At 33.9% G+C, this 18,615-nt stretch overlaps 2 protein-coding genes across 9 annotated transcripts in view; both read left to right on the top strand.

The window, feature by feature from the left end:
- Positions 1 to 3,275, top strand: part of LOC137401540 (run domain Beclin-1-interacting and cysteine-rich domain-containing protein-like) — a 30,988-nt gene extending 27,713 nt beyond the window's left edge. For 4 of the 5 annotated variants that reach the window (XM_068087945.1, XM_068087944.1, XM_068087946.1 and 1 more), the window contains 2 exons: positions 2,407 to 2,485; positions 3,021 to 3,275. In XM_068087945.1, coding sequence (XP_067944046.1) covers positions 2,407 to 2,485; positions 3,021 to 3,075 — 134 coding nt within the window. In that variant the 3' untranslated portion in view covers positions 3,076 to 3,275. Of the gene's footprint in view, positions 1 to 2,406; positions 2,497 to 3,020 lie in introns of all 5 variants that reach the window. The other variant, XM_068087947.1, reaches the window with a different exon arrangement.
- Positions 3,276 to 4,594: 1,319 nt separating this feature from the next.
- On the top strand, positions 4,595 to 18,278 carry LOC137401633 (alpha-(1,3)-fucosyltransferase C-like). 4 transcript variants are annotated; one of them, XM_068088077.1, is made up of 4 exons: positions 4,595 to 4,651; positions 11,569 to 11,747; positions 12,681 to 12,835; positions 16,506 to 18,278. In XM_068088077.1, the coding sequence occupies exon 4, from the start codon at positions 16,524 to 16,526 to the stop codon at positions 17,748 to 17,750; it is 1,227 nt and encodes a 408-aa protein (XP_067944178.1). In that variant the 5' UTR covers positions 4,595 to 4,651; positions 11,569 to 11,747; positions 12,681 to 12,835; positions 16,506 to 16,523; the 3' UTR covers positions 17,751 to 18,278. The 4 variants fall into 4 exon arrangements, with proteins under 4 accessions (XP_067944178.1, XP_067944179.1, XP_067944176.1 ...); XM_068088078.1 differs by lacking the exon at positions 12,681 to 12,835 and having other exon boundaries at positions 16,511 to 18,278; XM_068088075.1 differs by lacking the exon at positions 12,681 to 12,835.
- The last annotated feature ends 337 nt before the right edge of the window (positions 18,279 to 18,615 follow it).

Raw genomic sequence — 18,615 nt, 5'->3', positions numbered from 1 at the left:
GAGAGAGAGCGAGAGAGAGAGCGAGAGAGAGAGCGAGAGAGAGAGCGAGAGAGAGAGCGAGAGAGAGAGCGAGAGAGAGAGCGAGAGAGAGAGCGAGAGAGAGAGCGAGAGAGAGAGCGAGAGAGAGAGCGAGAGAGAGAGCGAGAGAGAGAGCGAGAGAGAATAAGTATATAGTACATAGTACATAGTAAAAGTATACTATGTACTATATACTTTTACTATGTACTATATACTTTTACTATGTACTATATACTTTTACTATGTACTATATACTTTTACTATGTACTATATACTTTTACTATGTACTATATACTTTTACTATGTACTATATACTTTTACTATGTACTATATACTTTTACTATGTACTATATACTTTTACTATGTACTATATACTTTTACTATGTACTATATACTTTTACTATGTACTATATACTTTTACTATGTACTATATACTTTTACTATGTACTATATACTTTTACTATGTACTATATACTTTTACTATGTACTATATACTTTTACTATGTACTATATACTTTTACTATGTACTATATACTTTTACTATGTACTATATACTTTTACTATGTACTATATACTTTTACTATGTACTATATACTTTTACTATGTACTATATACTTTTACTATGTACTATATACTTTTACTATGTACTATATACTTTTACTATGTACTATATACTTTTACTATGTACTATATACTTTTACTATGTACTATATACTTTTACTATGTACTATATACTTTTACTATGTACTATATACTTTTACTATGTACTATATACTTTTACTATGTACTATATACTTTTACTATGTACTATATACTTTTACTATGTACTATATACTTTTACTATGTACTATATACTTTTACTATGTACTATATACTTTTACTATGTACTATATACTTTTACTATGTACTATATACTTTTACTATGTACTATATACTTTTACTATGTACTATATACTTTTACTATGTACTATATACTTTTACTATGTACTATATACTTTTACTATGTACTATATACTTGTACTATATACTATATACTTGTACTATATACTTGTGCTATATACTTGTACTACAAGTATATAGTACAAGTATATAGTACAAGTATATAGCACAAGTACATAGTACAAGTATATAGTACAAGTATATAGTACAAGTATATAGTACAAGTATATAGTACAAGTATATAGTACAAGTACATAGTAAAAGTACAGTAGGCGCTTCTACAATGTAAATAATCTGTTCCAGGAACATTTACATTGTAGGTAATTTACGCTATACGAACAGTAAAATACATGCAAATTGCCTAATCTGTTCTAAGAGCTTTCCAAACTCAGCCCTTTGGTCATGCAAAAAGGAAAAACTTGACTTAACTCTACTAATTTGTGGGCTGTACCGTAACTGCAGTGTTATTGGTACGCATTGACAACTTGTCTCCTTTGTCTGATCAATCTCACTGGTTTTATAGACATAATTGCTGTGATTTTTACAATAAGTTGATGGGTAGTGCATATCTTCAACGGTCATGTACAACAATTTGCTTATTTTTTCTAAACAGCGAAGTCTATTCTGCAAAGTAAAACTAATACCGAATATTTTATATGTCTACAATAAAACAAAACAAGAAAATATTTTTACAATTAAAAGGGTGGTACTACCTGTTCGTCGTCTCTCTGTACCCAGGGTTCAAGGTTAGGATAAAAGAGAACTTCCGAGTATACATACTCCAACTTGTCACATTCAGATTGGTAGACCGATGCTGTAACACCTGCACCAGTCGATCGCCTTTGCATTTATAAACAATTGTGCAACAACTATTTTCTATTTTGTCGACACATCTGACGATCTATCACAACGAACTAGAATGCAGTGAAAGTTGTATATATAATATATGTATTTTTATACGCACGTCGTTTTTCTCTCGCAAGTGCAGCAAAGTTGAGCAACATTCAAATCGAATTTCAGAACTCGCCTGACTTGAACCTCTACACTTTACATTATTTGGAATTTTTACGTAGTAGGAAGCAAAAACTTCACATAAGTGCTATGCTTTATCTAGAATTTGCGTTATTGTACATAGTACAAGTACAAAGTAAAAGTATATAGAACAAGTACATAGTACAAGTACATAGTAAAAGTATATGGTACAATTATACATGTAAGTAGTGCAAGTACTGTACATATTGTGATTAGGTAGTACAAGTGCGTAGTAGAAATACATAGTACTGTGTGGAATACATTCTTTGAATACAGAGTGACTAAAATTAGCAAAAACTAAATTAACAAGAGTTGGGAGTTGTGTGCTTCGAAAATCTAGCACACACTGTGTTTCCAGTCGTAGTTGCAACCTTCACTACCTATTAATAAGTCTAAAGATTCCTTTGAATTTTATAGTCTGTCTCTCCTGTTTCCATTCGACGTGTTATGCAAAGCGTGGAAAGAACTGCCCCAAGTGTGCGAGAATTGAGGCTAGGTGAGTGCCAGGTTAGTGCTTTCGCTTGCTTTCCACAACCCCTAATTATGTGTTAGCGGTGCTGTTAATGTTTGTATCAACCCCTTTTCTGTTTAACCGCTCTCCTTTCTCATGCCATGACTGTTTGTCGCTTCCAATGGGTTACTTTACTCCACAGCCTTATGCTTACTATTAGCACACTGGTTATTTGTTTCTTATCGCATTTCTATCGCTTCACGGTTTATCTTCTCAGTACATCTACATTCATGTCACATTTTATGGAAAAGTTTTAGCAACTCATTTACATGTCTATGTTGGGATACAGGTTTTTATTCTCAAAAGTTAATGACTTACCTGTTAATTAGTTGCTGTTGACAAGCAAATCATACATTATTTCTGATGCTCTATGACACAATTTTATGGCTACAAGGCTCTTTTTCCTACCTTAGATGTCAATTCTTTGAGCATTCTGGTAGTCAATAACCATACAGTGAATTGGCTTTTTTTGTTCCAGTTAGTTTGCCACGCCTCTCATTGTCATTGTTGCTGTTTACAGGAAGATGTCACTTGCGGACACAAATAATCCAGATGGCACTGCTCAAGATAGTTAGCATACTCTGATAATATCTCATTGTATTGAGTTTTCATCATATCAGGCATTCTGTCAACGGGCCAAACCATTTTTCGTTCCAAATTTCATTCTATTTCTTTTTTTCCAAGAGTCATAATGAGTGGATCACTTTACTGATAATATTTATGTACAGCTATTTTAGGCTCTTTATATTTTTCTGTTTTAATATATCAAGTTGTAAGCTAGCAAAGCAATCCCTATGACATCTCTCAAGTTGTAAGCTAGCAAAGCAATTCCTATGACATCTCTCAAGTTGTAAGCTAGCAAAGCAATCCCTATGACATCTCTCAAGTTGTAAGCTAGCAAAGCAATCCCTATGACATCTCTTAAGTTGTAAGCTAGCAAAGCAATCACTATGACATCTCTCAAGTTGTAAGCTAGCAAAGCAATCCCTATGACATCTCTCAAGTTGTAAGCTAGCAAAGCAATCCCTATGACATCTCTCAAGTTGTAAGCTAGCAAAGCAATCCCTATGACATCTATCAAGTTGTAAGCTAGCAAAGCAATCTCTATGACATCTCTCAAGTTGTAAGCTAGCAAAGCAATCCCTATGACATCTCTCAAGTTGTAAGCTAGCAAAGCAATCCCTATGACATCTCGGAAGAAAATGTTTAGATAAGACTTTCTTTTTCCTTCAATTCAAAATTGTTATAATGTCAGTACAAAAGAAGTATTTCAGTATCTCTGTGCAATGCCGAATGGTGATGAGGCTATGGCTATGTCAAGCTATACAGAAAACTAGTTGAATAAGATGCAGCTGCTGTCTTGCATATTGGAGTTGTAGCCTCTTAAAAATGCTTCATCTTCCATTGAATGCCAAATTACTCGATAGGTTGTTCCTCAAACTATAAAGTAATATGGAGTATATGTTTTTGTGTTGTCAAGAGCTGTTAAAACACGACCAGAGTTGCACAAGATATCATTAATGTATCTATGTGATCTTGGCAAATTGACCGGAAGAATGTTGAAGCAACGATATACAGCCCCCACAGGGGGCTGTGCTAAAAGCATAGCTATATGCTTTCCTTTTTTAGGCGTCCTCGATGGTTACCAAGCCTTTTTCTGTGACCGAAAAACTCGGTCCAGTGATTGTGGTGACTAGGAGGTCGATCACCACAGCCTTGGTCACGGTGTTCTGACAACAATTTTAGCTAGTCACCATTTCAGTATCATTAATTTTCATAATAAAAATAACTAACTGCCAGTTCAGAGCTATTGTGAAATTCAAATTATAAAGCATGCAGTGTTTGTTTTCAAACGTACTAAACAATGAGAAAACTTATATCTTCACTACAAATTAATCTGCTGTCAATATTATTATTTTAAACTTTATATGACCACTTTCAACAGGGAGAAATTATAAAATAATACAAAAGGTTTTCAATTCGGAGTTGTACTCTCGTTGTATTACGGTATTTATGCTCTGATCTTTACAGGTTGGTTTGGGCTAAAATATTCTAGAGAAGGTCAAGGACTTTTATTTAGTAAATGGTCTCCTGAATCTGAATAGGCTTTTTCCGTATGATTGTTTGATCGAAATAACTTTGCGCGCTCGTGTAGGTTTCGTTTCAAAACGATGACTGTATTTGTATTGTTTAATCCACTTGAATGATTTTCATGCAGTGTCAAATTGCTGTTGATCAGTAAATAGAGACTAGGGTGACAAGCATGTTTGTGCAGATTACTGAGAAGAGCGAGCGTGCTGACCAGTAGTAGTATTAGTCTGTGTCCATTTAACCTTTTCCTACTTTAAATTAGTTATCTGGCTAGCTTTCTTTACTGCTTTTTTTGTCTTTGATTTTTTGAACTTTCAACTCTTTAGTGTGCTCTCTGACCGTTCGACCTTTTCACTATTTGTCGTACTGGATTTTGGCAGACTATACGCAAAACCTATTAGCTTTATCTTTGTAAAGACGTTCAAGTTCTTATGTTGTCATGAGTTCAAGTTTGAGGTCTTGAAGCAGCTCTGGCTATGTATTGAAGGAGTAGCCTTCTGCACAAATGTTAATTGAGCAGTTCTCAATTCAGTCTGTATAGTTCAGCTAACTGAAGGTATCTTCTCCTATTTCCATGGTGTGCAATTTTTAATCATTGTGGTGTTAGCTAATTTGTGGGCAGCATCTTTGTGTGACTCCTAGTTGCTTTTTATCAGTTTTGTTATTATTCTATACAACTACTAAAAGCTAGTCAAAGTGAGACTAGCTCCTCATCTCATCGCCATCTGTCTCTTGTGAAGTCAAAGCTATGCCTCATTTCACATTTTTAATATAGAAATATTAAAAGAGTTGTATCATTTCATTCATTATCAATTCCTTTAGTTTCTTACATTTAATTTAATTTTTTACTTAGTTTTGACATGGTTTCATATAATATTTTTGTTTTAATGCTATCACCTGGAGTATTAATCCTTAAGTTTTCGGGCTGTGGAACTAGTTAAATCAAATACTATGTATCTTTATACAATTATGTGCTGCAACGTCCAACGATGTTTACTTCTGCAGCACATGTTGTGTTGTCGTTTGACTATTTAGGTTTCGATCTGTACCTTTAACACATAAGAATATATATATATATAAACCATTGTTGAATATCAGGAAGACAAGCTTGGCTTTAAGGCTGTTTTATACTATATTATATATGTTGTATGTTGACACTGTATGTGGGCGTCGTTCTTTCGGTGTTCATCGTCGAATATGTGCACTGTAAGCCGATAGCATCAGCAAGGAGACGCTGATACGTCTGGAAAGCTTGCACTGATATTTTGCCAAGCATCAACGATAGCTTGTACATTAAGTACTACATGACAGTGATAATAATTTGCTGTCGCGGATAGCATGATTAATTTATTTCTGTTTATGATAGTTGCTGTAGGACTAGTGTTTGATTCGAGCACGTGAAAACAAAGAAGTTCCTTTGAAAAAAATTATAATGAAAAATGAGAACCCTATTTCACGGATTATTTGCTGATGCAAACGTGAATGGTTCATTGATGGTGTGAACATTGTTTTCATCGATGACCACTGAAGTATTGAGACATCAACGCCGAGATATCGTGATATAGTGTGAACTGGCTTTTAGTCACTGGGCCAAATCATTTGTCTTCACAGAGTTTTGTAGTTCGCACAGTTCATAGGTCACTGCACATTTTAGCACAAAGCTCATCGGGCAAAGTGTATGATATCATAGAGTTCATTGATCAAAGCATTCAACTTTGCAGAGTTGAAATCACGAGTATCACGTTGTAATGGTTTGGCTTTTCAAATCTATCACGGAAGAAACTTGCGCATCTCATTAAGGACTTTAAAATTTATTTAACTAGTGAACTGTGTTTCATGAATGGTATCAAAAGTTTGTTAAATTTGCTAAATATTACATTGCAGATTGTATAAAAAGACATGAAAGAGTTTATGCGTGCTATAAATGTTTTGTGTTTTCTAAAACGTCTGTAAGCATATTTGGTAATTATATTTTGCTCTCCTATTTTCATTTTTTCACTACAACAATATCACACATAGGATATGCAACGCTTCAAAATAATTTATTTAATTTGCCTTTGCCTTTATAACATAATCGAAGCCATCTCAGAGTGACAAAAAAGTAAAATGTATTCTCTAACAAGAATATTAAATGTCACATATGTTTTATACATACTAGTACGCTGACAGACCCGTGCAGCGTGAGTGATTATCATCATGTGGAATCATTATGTACACAATTATTCCATCGTGTTAAAGGTGGTCCAGCGGTATAGTTGGTAGTGCTCTTGACTGCAAAACCTGTGTACCTGAGTTCAATTTTTGCTTAGTTCATTTTTATATAAGGCTCTAAGCGTGGCTTCGGTATTATTATGTTTTTTATGTAGTCAAGATTTAAGTTTTTTTGTACTTTTGATAAGATAAACACTATATTAATTTGAATTCATTTTATCAAGTCATTTTAACCATCTCATTTTCCGATGCATCTACACTTTTGCTTTAGGAAAATCAAATTCGGCAGGCCTTAAATTAATTTTGAGTGCTACTTAAAAAGGTTATCCTGTTTATATCATCTATTATTCTATTCATGGTTCTAGATGCTACATGAGTTTAATTTAGAGTAAGTTGCATGGAGTACCACTGAACTTATACGTCACCTAGCCATGGTCTCGTTTGTCATATTGATGTAAAATAACAATTAAAACCTCACTTTTTTTACTTTTGTTATATATATTATTTACTCTTTAACATATTCCGTCCATCTTTACTCCTGTTAATAAATGTAGTGAAATACTGAGACCATTGAAGAAAAGGAACAATCGCTCGTCTGTATCCTTGATTTTTTTAATCTGTAGTGTATAATCGGTATGTTAATGTCTTGCTAATCATGCAGCGGTTTGGCTACACAGGATGTTTCATTGTAAAGAGTCAAATTTATGAATCTCGACTATACAGGAGTTAACTTTCTTTTATAAATTACTAGCTGTGTTACCCGGCTTTGCCCAGGTAGTAAAAAAAGTTTTTGGACAGAAAATTGATTTGTATTTAACATATAACAGCATTTGCCATTCTAACATTCAAACTACATATCATGAGAGAAGTGTTTTGTGTAGTTGAAATAAATTCAGAGAGACAATAAAACAACTGTAAAGGTTTTCAAACAGCTTTAACTTTCAAACTTCTTATCATGAGGAAAAGGTTTTACGCAGGAGTAAACTGATTTATAAATAAATAAAACGACTGTTAAGGTTTTCAAACCAATGTAAATTTAAAATTTCATAACTTTCAGCGACCTATATCTTTTAATAACTTATAGTGGAACCTCGGTTCTCGAACATAATTCGTTTCAGACGGTTGTTCGAAAACCGAGTTGTTCGTGATCCGAAACAATTTTTCCCATTAAAATAAAATTACTTAAATTTTGATCGGCTCCAAGGCGAGAAACGACTTCGGTAAAGTCTTATTTCAACATTTTACATCATAAGCTGTCCTTGCTAAGCTTGTAGTTGCTATTTTACACCATAAGCTGTAAAAAGTTTATGCACAGAAATTTTATTTTTATTTAACATATATAACATCATTTGCCATTCTAACTTTCAAACTACATATCATGAGAAAAGTGTTTTGTGTAGTTGAAATAATTTGAGAGAAAATAAAAACAACTGTAAAGTTTTTCAAACTTTGTCAAACAACTGTAACTTTCAAACTTGATATCATGAGGAAAATGTTTTTGCTGGTCAAATAAATTTAAAAAAAGAAAACAATTGTAAAAGGGATTAGATGTAAATGTGAAATAACTAGCAAGTAATAGCTAAATTAAGTCGGTTTTGCTACAATTACAATAAAAGATGATTAGGTAATGATACAATTAATGCAAACTGAGAAAACAAAATAAAATTCCTGAATATGTTGAATTAGTAATAGCAATTCTTGCATAATAAAAGTTTGTGGGTATAAAAGGGTTACAGTTCTACCATAAGTTATCCATCAATTCTTTGAATACGACAATACTAAAAAATATGATAGAATATGGTAGTATTTTGTGGTTGTAATTTTATTAGAACGATGTGTGCCAAAAATAATTGAATAAAAACTAATATTAATAATAAAGATTAGAAACTAATCAAGTAATAATAACAGTGATTGGGAAATGAATAATTTTTAAACTTCAAACATGATACTCAAATTATGTTTAAAAGAATGCAAGTTAAAATAATAACGACGATGAAACCAACTTTAAAAAACTTATATTATGAACATCAAAAGTTATAAGAAGTTTATAAATGTAATAAGAGATTGTAAGTTTATATACCTATATATACATGTATATTTCTCATAGTAAGTAAATGTATGTAAATATAAGAGAGTGAGCAATAACTGATACTTGTAATCTTACATGATAAATCTTACAGTAATCTTACAAATTTTTTTTGTAAAATGTGAAATTAATTACGAAAACTAATTGGTTAGAGTTAGAAGGAAAGATGTGTAAGCTAATACACCTAGCTGTACAACCCGGTGTTGCCCGGGTAATAAAAAAGTTTCAAACTTTCAAATTTCAAACTTTGTCAAACAACTTTTAAACTTCATATCATGAGAAAAATGTTTCGTGCAGGTCAAATAAATTAAAAAAAATAAAACGGCTATAAAAGGGTTTAGATGTAAAAGTGAAATAATTAGCAAGTTATAGCTAAATCGAGTCTGTTTTGTTACGATTACAATAAGAGATGATTCGGTATTGATACAATTTATACGAACTGAGAAAACAAAATAAACATTCTGAATATGTTGAATTAATAATAACATTTCTTGCATAGAAGTGTGTGTATAAAAAAAGTTACTGTTCCACTCACAGCTATCCATCAAAACTCTGAATACGACGATACTGGTAGGACGATATGTAGAAATGAGATCTTGTAGTGTATTTCTCTGATCGAAGGTGAGTTAATCTAGATTCTAGAGGCTATTCCTACTCGAGATAATACGATTGTCTGCGTGAAAAGTATTAACCTTCAAGGCGATTTAGCAATTGAACCTTAAGAAAAGCCAGAAATAGAGGTTCACAAAAACGTAAAAGAGGCATCGTGTTTTATAGAGTTAATAAAATTTACTCGCCAAATTCTAATATCGAAAGAGTCTATTGTCGGTATCGCTTGCCAAAAAAACATTAGCCCTAATACGGCGAAAACAAAAAAGCATTCCGTGTCATAGAGCTAAAAAAATTCATAGAGTTATAATTATTACATCATTATGGGAAAACGGGAAAACGATGAATAGGTTATGTATAGAGGCGCACTAACCAGAGATTCCAGTTAATGCGCCTTAGCGGTGAAAGAAAAAATCACAGAATAGTCGAATAGTTTTATATAAGCCGAATGGCTCAAACCATCAGAAAGAAGTAGCGGCTAATAGTCCGAAAAGTACAGTGCTCATATTAATTCAGTTCGTTTCGTATGACCGAAATTCGTATGACGAAAAAAGGAAAGACTACTCTATAAGGTGGACGCACTCACACACACACACACAAATACACCGACAGATTTTTTGCCGTTTATATAGTAGATTGTTAGTGATCACTTTACATGTATATTATGTGAATCAAATTTTAGCATCCTTTAAGTGAATAGACAATATAATAATTTTTAGTCACATTAGTAGAACTAGAAGACTAACCTTATCATAATCCCACTTGTCCAATCCTATATTACATCTTTATTTTCTATATATTATTCAGTAGTACAATATATGCTAATAGTAGCATGTAAAACTAAGACTAGTACCAAGTTTAAAATGGTACAAACAAAATTTGTTATCAACAAACAAGCTAAAATCTTGATTAGTTAGTCTTCTACTGGTTAGCTATTTAAGAAAAACCAATGTTACTGTGAAAAGTATTAACAAATAATTCCTGATGCTTTTTTCATAAAAATTCTCTATCACCTTTTTTTATTATATAGTATATAGATTAGATATATAGATAATCTACATATAGGTATATATGTAGATTATTACTTGACATCATATTTAACAGTTTTTAATTTCAAGTGTTTGGCACCAGTAGAACCAGGTATTGAAACATGAGAGGTTTAAAAACACCAAGTTGTTGGGCGCAGCACCGAATACATCAGTGTTAGCAATAAAAACACATCCTTCTGTTCCTAGCACTTTGAGTTGAACGCAGCACTTCATCCATCAAAGAAAATCATCACCCCATGTAACCAAGTTGTAGGGTTGAACACATCACTGCATCAAAGAAAATCATCACCCCGTGTAATCAAGTTGTTGGGTTGAACACAGCACTTCATCCATCAAAGAAAATCATCATCCCATGTAATCAAGTTGTAGGCTGGAACACATCACTTTCTGCATTCAAAGAAAATCATCACCCCATGTAATCAAGTTGTAGGCTGGAACACATCACTTTCTGCATCAAAGAAAATCATCACCCCATGTAATCAAGTTGTAGGCTGGAACACATCACTTTCTGCATCAAAGAAAATCATCACCCAATGTAATCAAGTTGTACTGTTAAACACTGTTTGCTACCATTCATAACCATAACAATAAAAACACTCTCAATGAAATGTTTACTCTGTTTTTGAGGTTACAAATCTGCTCACTCTCATTTGTTGAGAGAGGTCAAGGATAATTAAACCTGATTATGTATGTACTGATTGTCTAGTGATTAAATTTTTTTTAAACTTCTAGCAGACTTTCATACCCAGTGAGCAATATTTCCGCAATATTGTCAAGACCGTTGTGCATAGTCTTGAAGGATCCGGGTATTCATTTACACACGCAGTGTCTTCAATGATTAAAAGCTTATCAGTGCCATATTTAATTAGGCTTTGAAGCACTCTTCTGTGCATCTGATTTTGCCTTCATGACACACAGACTCTCAATCATTTGGTTCAGACAACTTACACTGGTTCTGACACACAGACTGACATTGGAATGCTTGACACCGCCTGTGGATAAGTCGTTTTCTGTTACCACAGTGTTGATGAGCCTTCCTCCTCACAAGACATTATTAGCTGGTGACAGATGACCCTAATGTTGTACATGTAAGACAAAAGTGAAGCCAATCGAGCTCAGTGACTGATGTTGAATGCTATACTCTTGTAGGAGCTGCAAATATCCACTTCACTCACCATGAAGATGCTTTAAATCTGGCAAGGTACGTGCTTAATGTTACAAACATTCTGCTGGTAGAGTTTGTTTTCTAGCACCTGGTCAGACAATGTAGACAGCTGTTATTTGGTCATATACTGTTCACCGACTCCCTCAAAGTCGATAAGTTGTGGTCATACATGTATGTCATTGTTACATCTCCTGCTCAGGAGCATTTATTTATTACCGTTAGAAATGAAAGGTTTGCAAAGAATATTAAAGAAAGAGCACTCAATTAGTCAGCCACATGCAGAGTGAATTACTGTACATGTACTGTATAGTGCAGGGATCTGGAACCTTTTTTGACTGAGGGAGCAAAAAACCCACATGTTTTAAAATTTAATTCTAAGAGAGCCATATGTATATTTTAAATCTCGAAAACATAACCTTGAAAAGGAAAACCAACAAATTTAGTATGTTTGAGCAATTTTAGAGCATTAGAAAACTGTATTTATTTTGAACAACTATGTTCAAATAACAATTTTTTCTTTTAGCCATATTTTGGTATGAAGTGTTTACTTTTGTATCTAAAAATAACTCATGCGGTCTTTATGCGGCCTGTGCAGAGCAGAGTACAAAAAGCACTAGAAACTCTCTGCTGCGCGCGCCACATCAAAAAGTTGCAAATGAAAATCTGTTTCTGCTAAATGGACGTTATTTTTTATTTTGCTTGTTGCTACAGTAATTTCAGCATAATTTGTATTATTATGTTAATTAAATTAACAGCCAAATAATGGATTATTTTTCAACTAATTTATCAAAGAGCCAGATGCAATCCTCAAAAAAGCCACATATGACTCAAAATCCATAGGTTCCCTACCCCTGGTATAGTGTAATATAACGTGTGGAAAGCACTTGGCTGTTAGTCAATCACTATAAGTTTGTTTCAAACAGACATAGATCTATACCCTCATCTGGTGAATTTATTACTCTATGGCAGGAATTACTTCCTAACCCAAATTGCTCTCTGCAACTGGGCATGTCTCCAGTCGTCAAGTTTCACGTGCCACTGGACTCAGACATATCCAACCAAGATCATAGAGCTATTGTTTGTTCAATATGGCTTTGTAAAACATGTACAGCCTCTGATTACATGTAAGATAAGCAAACATTAATGCTTTGATAATATTATTTCCTTATCGAATGTAAGATTTTTGTTTCATTTCTTACTTTTAGTTTCTAACCGATGTCGCCAGTGTGCTGTCTGTCAATCAGCTTTATTGTTAATATAAACTGTGTCCTGAATAAATGCATATAAACACTATGTACTTAACAAAAATGAAAACATGAAGTCTCAAGCCATCATTAACTTTTGTCAAAGCCAGGATAGATGTCCAGTAATATAATAATTGTATTCTAATAGTTTGAACTAGCATAGCAATGTTAAGCTTCAGAGACTTGTACCTGTTTTTGTTGTCATTGTAAATATTTTGCTCAAGTTGTAAGTTCAAAAATAATTTTTAGGTATATATAACTATTTTCATTTAGCAGTTATATAATTATTTATGAATAAATTAGTTACGAACGCTGGTACATCGATTATATGAAACACTTTTAACATTCCTCTACACAAAGGTATAATAATTTAGTTTGTTTGGTCTCTATTGGAATAGTTCATATACATAACATAATTCATTACGTTTTAGCTTTAATTAAATGATGAACCAGCTGCTTATTCATAACCAATGTTTATATATAATTTATTTCACTGGTCCCTAATGTATGCCAAGCGAATGCTATGAAAATTGTCTGCATATTTTGTGCTGCCCAATTTTTGTTGAAGCATTGTCTTGATTGCTTATCTGTGACAAAATGAAATATTTTAACAAGTCTCAACAGTTATTACCCTACAGGATGAAAATATTCGATAGATTTAATATTTCGCGAGCAGTCAATACCCGGGAATTATTAAATTCCGCGAAGAATTAGTTCTCTTTGTAAACACAAGGAAGAATAACTACTGCCTCATATTAAAAACTAGCCGCTAGGCAGAAGTGCTAAGCGTAGCTGAGATCCAAACTTTTTTAAAATCATCGCCGGGGCTTCGAGTTAACCCCATTGCCAATGCATCACACTTCTTTACAAAATTATTCATGGTCTTCATAAGTTATTTGGCACAGCATTGTCATTGCAAAAATCTTTCCTACAGCTTTTTACATTAAAATCAACTCCATCAATCTCTAATACCAAAGTTGATGATGATAATGATTCTGATCTGGACATTATGGTATGTATTTGATTTGCAGTGCAGATACGTTTTTCCATAATTAACTGCGTTAGTTCCAAGGTTGGCATTTTTGCTGGTAGAAACTGGTAAAAACTGGGAACAACTGGTAAAAACCGGGAACAACTGGTGAAAACCGGGAAAAACTGGCAAATATTAACTCTAAAAATTTTTATCCAAATATTATGCTAAACAATGAAATTTAATAAAAATGGAAAATTGGACTAAACAATTAGTTGTGTGACTCCATATTTATATCAATCAATAGCAATGGAAATAAAATAGTGTTTAAAAGTGGGAAAAATGGAAAAATTAGAAAAAATCAACACCCAAGATACGGGCCAACGTTAAATAACGATGAGCCTTTTACAGTCCAATAATAGAACTGTTTTGAAGTGTATTGTTTAGCGCTTTTCCTTGGTGCAGACCAAGCTGCACAACAGGCTTGGGGTGGAGAAAGCGTCCAAACTGGTAGCTTGATACCAAAACCTAAAAGCAATTTCTTTAGGGTATGAATATGAGGATTAAGTTTTAGACAATCAATTCTCAATACTCTAATCCATTTGTTCAGTTCACCGGTCTCAACTCTGTGGCATTATCCTCATGTGTTTTTATATTTTCCAATTGTTGTATTATGCTTACTGTCATGTTTCACACATATCAATTTTGCTTTTCATTCAATATTACTATTTAATATATGTAAATAAACGAATATTATCATGTGATCTGGTCTTTTCATTCAATATTTAATAAATAAACCAATTATAAAAGTTATGCGCTTTCTTAGCCTCTGTACTGTTAAAGAACCATAAAGAAGCTCTATGACAGCTAATGGTATAAGTGTATTGTTATTCTTTGCTTAAGCATTAGTCAACTTGTCAAAAAAGAGGTTTTTTAGTTTTTCCCGCTTTTTCCCATTTTTGGACAAAAATGAGTTTTTCCCGGGGCGATATAAACCGGCTGTAATAACCGTCATGGGAAATACTATGCCAACCCTGGTTAGTTCATTCTCTTGTTTAAGAACTGATCGCTTTCATTCAATACTTATGCTATTGTTTTTGTACTTCCTTTGCACTTGTTAATATTTTTCTTTTGTGTTTACTGCAGATTGAGAATAAAACAGAACCTATTACGAAAACTAGAGACAAGTAGTAATATTCATTAAGGCAGGAATATTGGCAGAGAAGCAACCAGTCAACCTAGACCCCTTCATCAACAACAACAACTCCTTGATATCGCTGCAGCAAACATGATTATACATTCATATATATACATATACATATATATATATTCATATGTAGAGATATTTATATAGAGATATTTTTATGTATAGATATATTACCTTATAATTTATTACAAACTTGAGTGTACAAATAAAATATTTCAAATACAAATAAAATTTTACAAACGATGAATGGAGTAAATAAAAACAGTTTGGCCCATATAGCGGACGTCTGGCAATAAAATTAAATGGATACTTTTGATAAGTAAATACTAGCGTGTAATGGTGTTCTCTGACTAGTTATTTTGGTAATAGCAGCTCTATATCGCTGTCACTGTCTTGGGTAGATGCTAAAGGCGATTCTCTCACTACTACATGCTGGTAAGGCAGTTATCATCAGAACTGTCCTCGTGGCTTACTATTGCAACATTCTGCAGGTTGGCCAAAAATTTGTGATCGTAAAGGCATTCATGTTCCTTTTTTAAAACAGATACGTTCTCCTCGTTAGCAGCTGCGGTCTCTTCTACCTCAATTTCAAGACCTCCCTGAATGATCGGTGATCTCCTATGAGTGACATCCACCACCTTTGCAGTCATTTTGCCTCCGCGTATGATGAAAAAGCTGCGTCTATTAGTTTTACTGCAAATGGGTCATGCAGATTATTGGGCTCTCTCACACTAAAACGAATAATGAAGCGTTAGTGATCGAGAAAAATAAATATTTTGTCTTACCCAATTAAAAGTCCATTATTAATTTAGTAAATGGTTTTGAAAAAACTCATTACTTACCACAAGTTGTTAGTTCATCAAGGGCCTCCAAACCGATGAATATTCGTGAAAACCTCTGGACACGAGAAGAAATTTATACCATAGCTCAGTATGATCGGCTCGTAGTTGTCGGCTAAATAGAAACCTAAATGTGTTGTATACACATGCGAAGAGTTAACTCTATTGCTAGCTGCAATAGAGTTAACTTTTAATAGAGAGTGATTGTGTTCACCCGCGAATAATTCAGTCCGCGAGTATGCATGAAAAAGACAATTTGCGCGAAACTTAACTCCGCAAATATTTTCATCCTGTAGGGTATTCAGCATTTGTTTTGGTAATAATTCAATGTAACATTCAGTTTATTGGTTTTAACATGCTAGCATAGTGTTGCGTTTATCGTCGTTGAACCAATGTAGCATGCAACGTAATTATGGTTGTCGATCTTAAACTGCACATTTATGAGTGTGTAATTTTAATGTCTCATGTTTGTAAGTCAATGAAAAATAAATGTGTGGGTGTTCACTCCAGATGAATGTTGCCTTCTTATTGCAGGACAGATGTTTGACAGGCATGTTGAACAGGAACTATGTGTTAGCCTTTATACTGATTGCTGTTGGATTATCATGTTCATGGCTCTACCACCTCGATGTTTCTCCCCTTCCTTTTCGAATCTTCATCTCTACTCCGCGATTTCTTGATGATATTCCAAGCCAATTTCCAGATACAGTCGACCCTGTTCAGGGCAGCTCTAACACTTCCTACAATTATACCAGCACTACCGCAATATCTCCTGCTGATTCAAGCGATGTCCAGCATATAATATTTGGCGCTACGCAACTGTGGCAACGCCAACCATGGGCGGGTCTCCTTGACCTTGAGCACTGCGTGTACAAAAACTGCATCAGTCGTAACTCTACGAAATTCATTGGTGTAGATGAAGCCGCTGTGGTTATCTTTGCTGAAAAGTTTTTTAAAGACTTTCCGAGTGTGCCATGGAGTGTACGCCAGCGTCAGTACTGGGTTATTATGAGTTACGAGTCGTCTTCATATATGTTCAATAGGTTTTCAGCCAAATATAATTCTCATTTCAATGCATCAATGTTGTATAGAAAAGACTCAAATATTTATTATCCTTGGGGCAAGTCTATAAAACGTCAAACAGATCTGAAACCAAACATTAACTTTGCTGCTAACAAAGCCAAAGGAGCATTTGCATATTTGTCTAATTGTGGATCATCAAATTATGACAGGAAGGCTCTGATGCTTGAACTGAAGAAGTATGTCGACGTTGACATCTATAGCACTCAGTGCAAGGGATATGGATTCATGCGCTCTCCATGCCCTCGACTTTCGAAAGGAAGCAATCCCGATTGCGAATTACGATTCAATAGACCTTATCGATTTTACCTCGCGTTTGAAAACTCCTTATGCAAAGATTATATTACGGAGAAGCTTTGGGACAGGTTGGCTTCACCAGGTTACTTCTTGCCCGTTGCTATGGGTGGTCTCTCTATAGAAGACTACACCAGCATTGCTCCTCCCAACTCATTTGTTCACGTAAGCAACTTCAGCTCTGTGAAAGCTCTGGGTGCCCACCTGAAGCGCCTTATGCAGGACGATGCCGCTTACAATCGATATCATGAATGGCGGTACAACTACAGTATAGATACTAGTCGAGGCTTTGGAGGGTGCGAGCTATGCAGATTGGCCAATGAGAGGCCTGCAATGCCCTCCCAAGCTCACATTGACCAATGGTTTAATGATCCAAGCCGTTGCCGGAAATATCTCATTCATTAATAGCACTTCATACTACCCGAGATTATAAATTATTCGTTTTGAATATATAATATAAAAAAAAGTTAGATTATGGCTGTTATTTTTGCTGTTGGCTTTTACAAAAATTACTGACAGATGTTTCAGGTCAGTCATTTAATTTTGGTACAAAGTTTTGTGTTTATTTTAAATTATAGTACTTACCAAAACCGAATAATATATTTTTTATTGTAGTTCTTTTGTAGCATTTCAAAGTTTTTTAGCGACTTGCTGTCTTTATTCCTGTCTGCTTTTCTGAGAGCAAAATATTTGTTAGTGTTTTATACCGGCTAGAATTCATTCTTTTTCTAAATCATAGACTAGAACTAGATATGCTTTTGCTAATTTGTGCTTTTTCAACTTGACCCTAACTTCCAATATGATATTAAATGGCCTTGATACGTTTGACAATTGCATATATTAGAGTAAAGTAATTGTGGCCATCGCAGACTGTAAGTTGAGATTAGTGTGATGTTACCATCTTGATGAGGCAATATTAAAAAGTAGCACCTGCTCCCTGTAGTATGTTTGAGTGGAGCCAAAGAACAGCTTATTTGCTCATCAAAACATCGCTTGTCAGCCATTACGCACAACGTTTATTCTCAGTTTATATGCAGCCGTCAAGTTAGTTTGCACACAAGTTTAAGTGAAGTTGTCTTGTAAACGGTGATCAAATGTTAATAATTTTCAAAAAACACATTTGTCATTAAAATATACAGTGTACCAGCGTTTAACCTGCTGCTATTCACATATTTTTATTGGATGTGTTACAGGAGTTATCCTTCCTTTAATTTATTATTACTCACTATATTATGCAGCCCCAGGTCTAGCATCCAGTAAGCTAATTTAT

Source organism: Watersipora subatra, chromosome 8, assembly GCF_963576615.1.
Source record: "Watersipora subatra chromosome 8, tzWatSuba1.1, whole genome shotgun sequence".
Taxonomy (NCBI): domain Eukaryota; kingdom Metazoa; phylum Bryozoa; class Gymnolaemata; order Cheilostomatida; family Watersiporidae; genus Watersipora; species Watersipora subatra.
The sequence above is the reverse complement of the archived record's forward strand: the minus strand, read 5'-3'. Positions and strand labels throughout refer to the sequence as shown.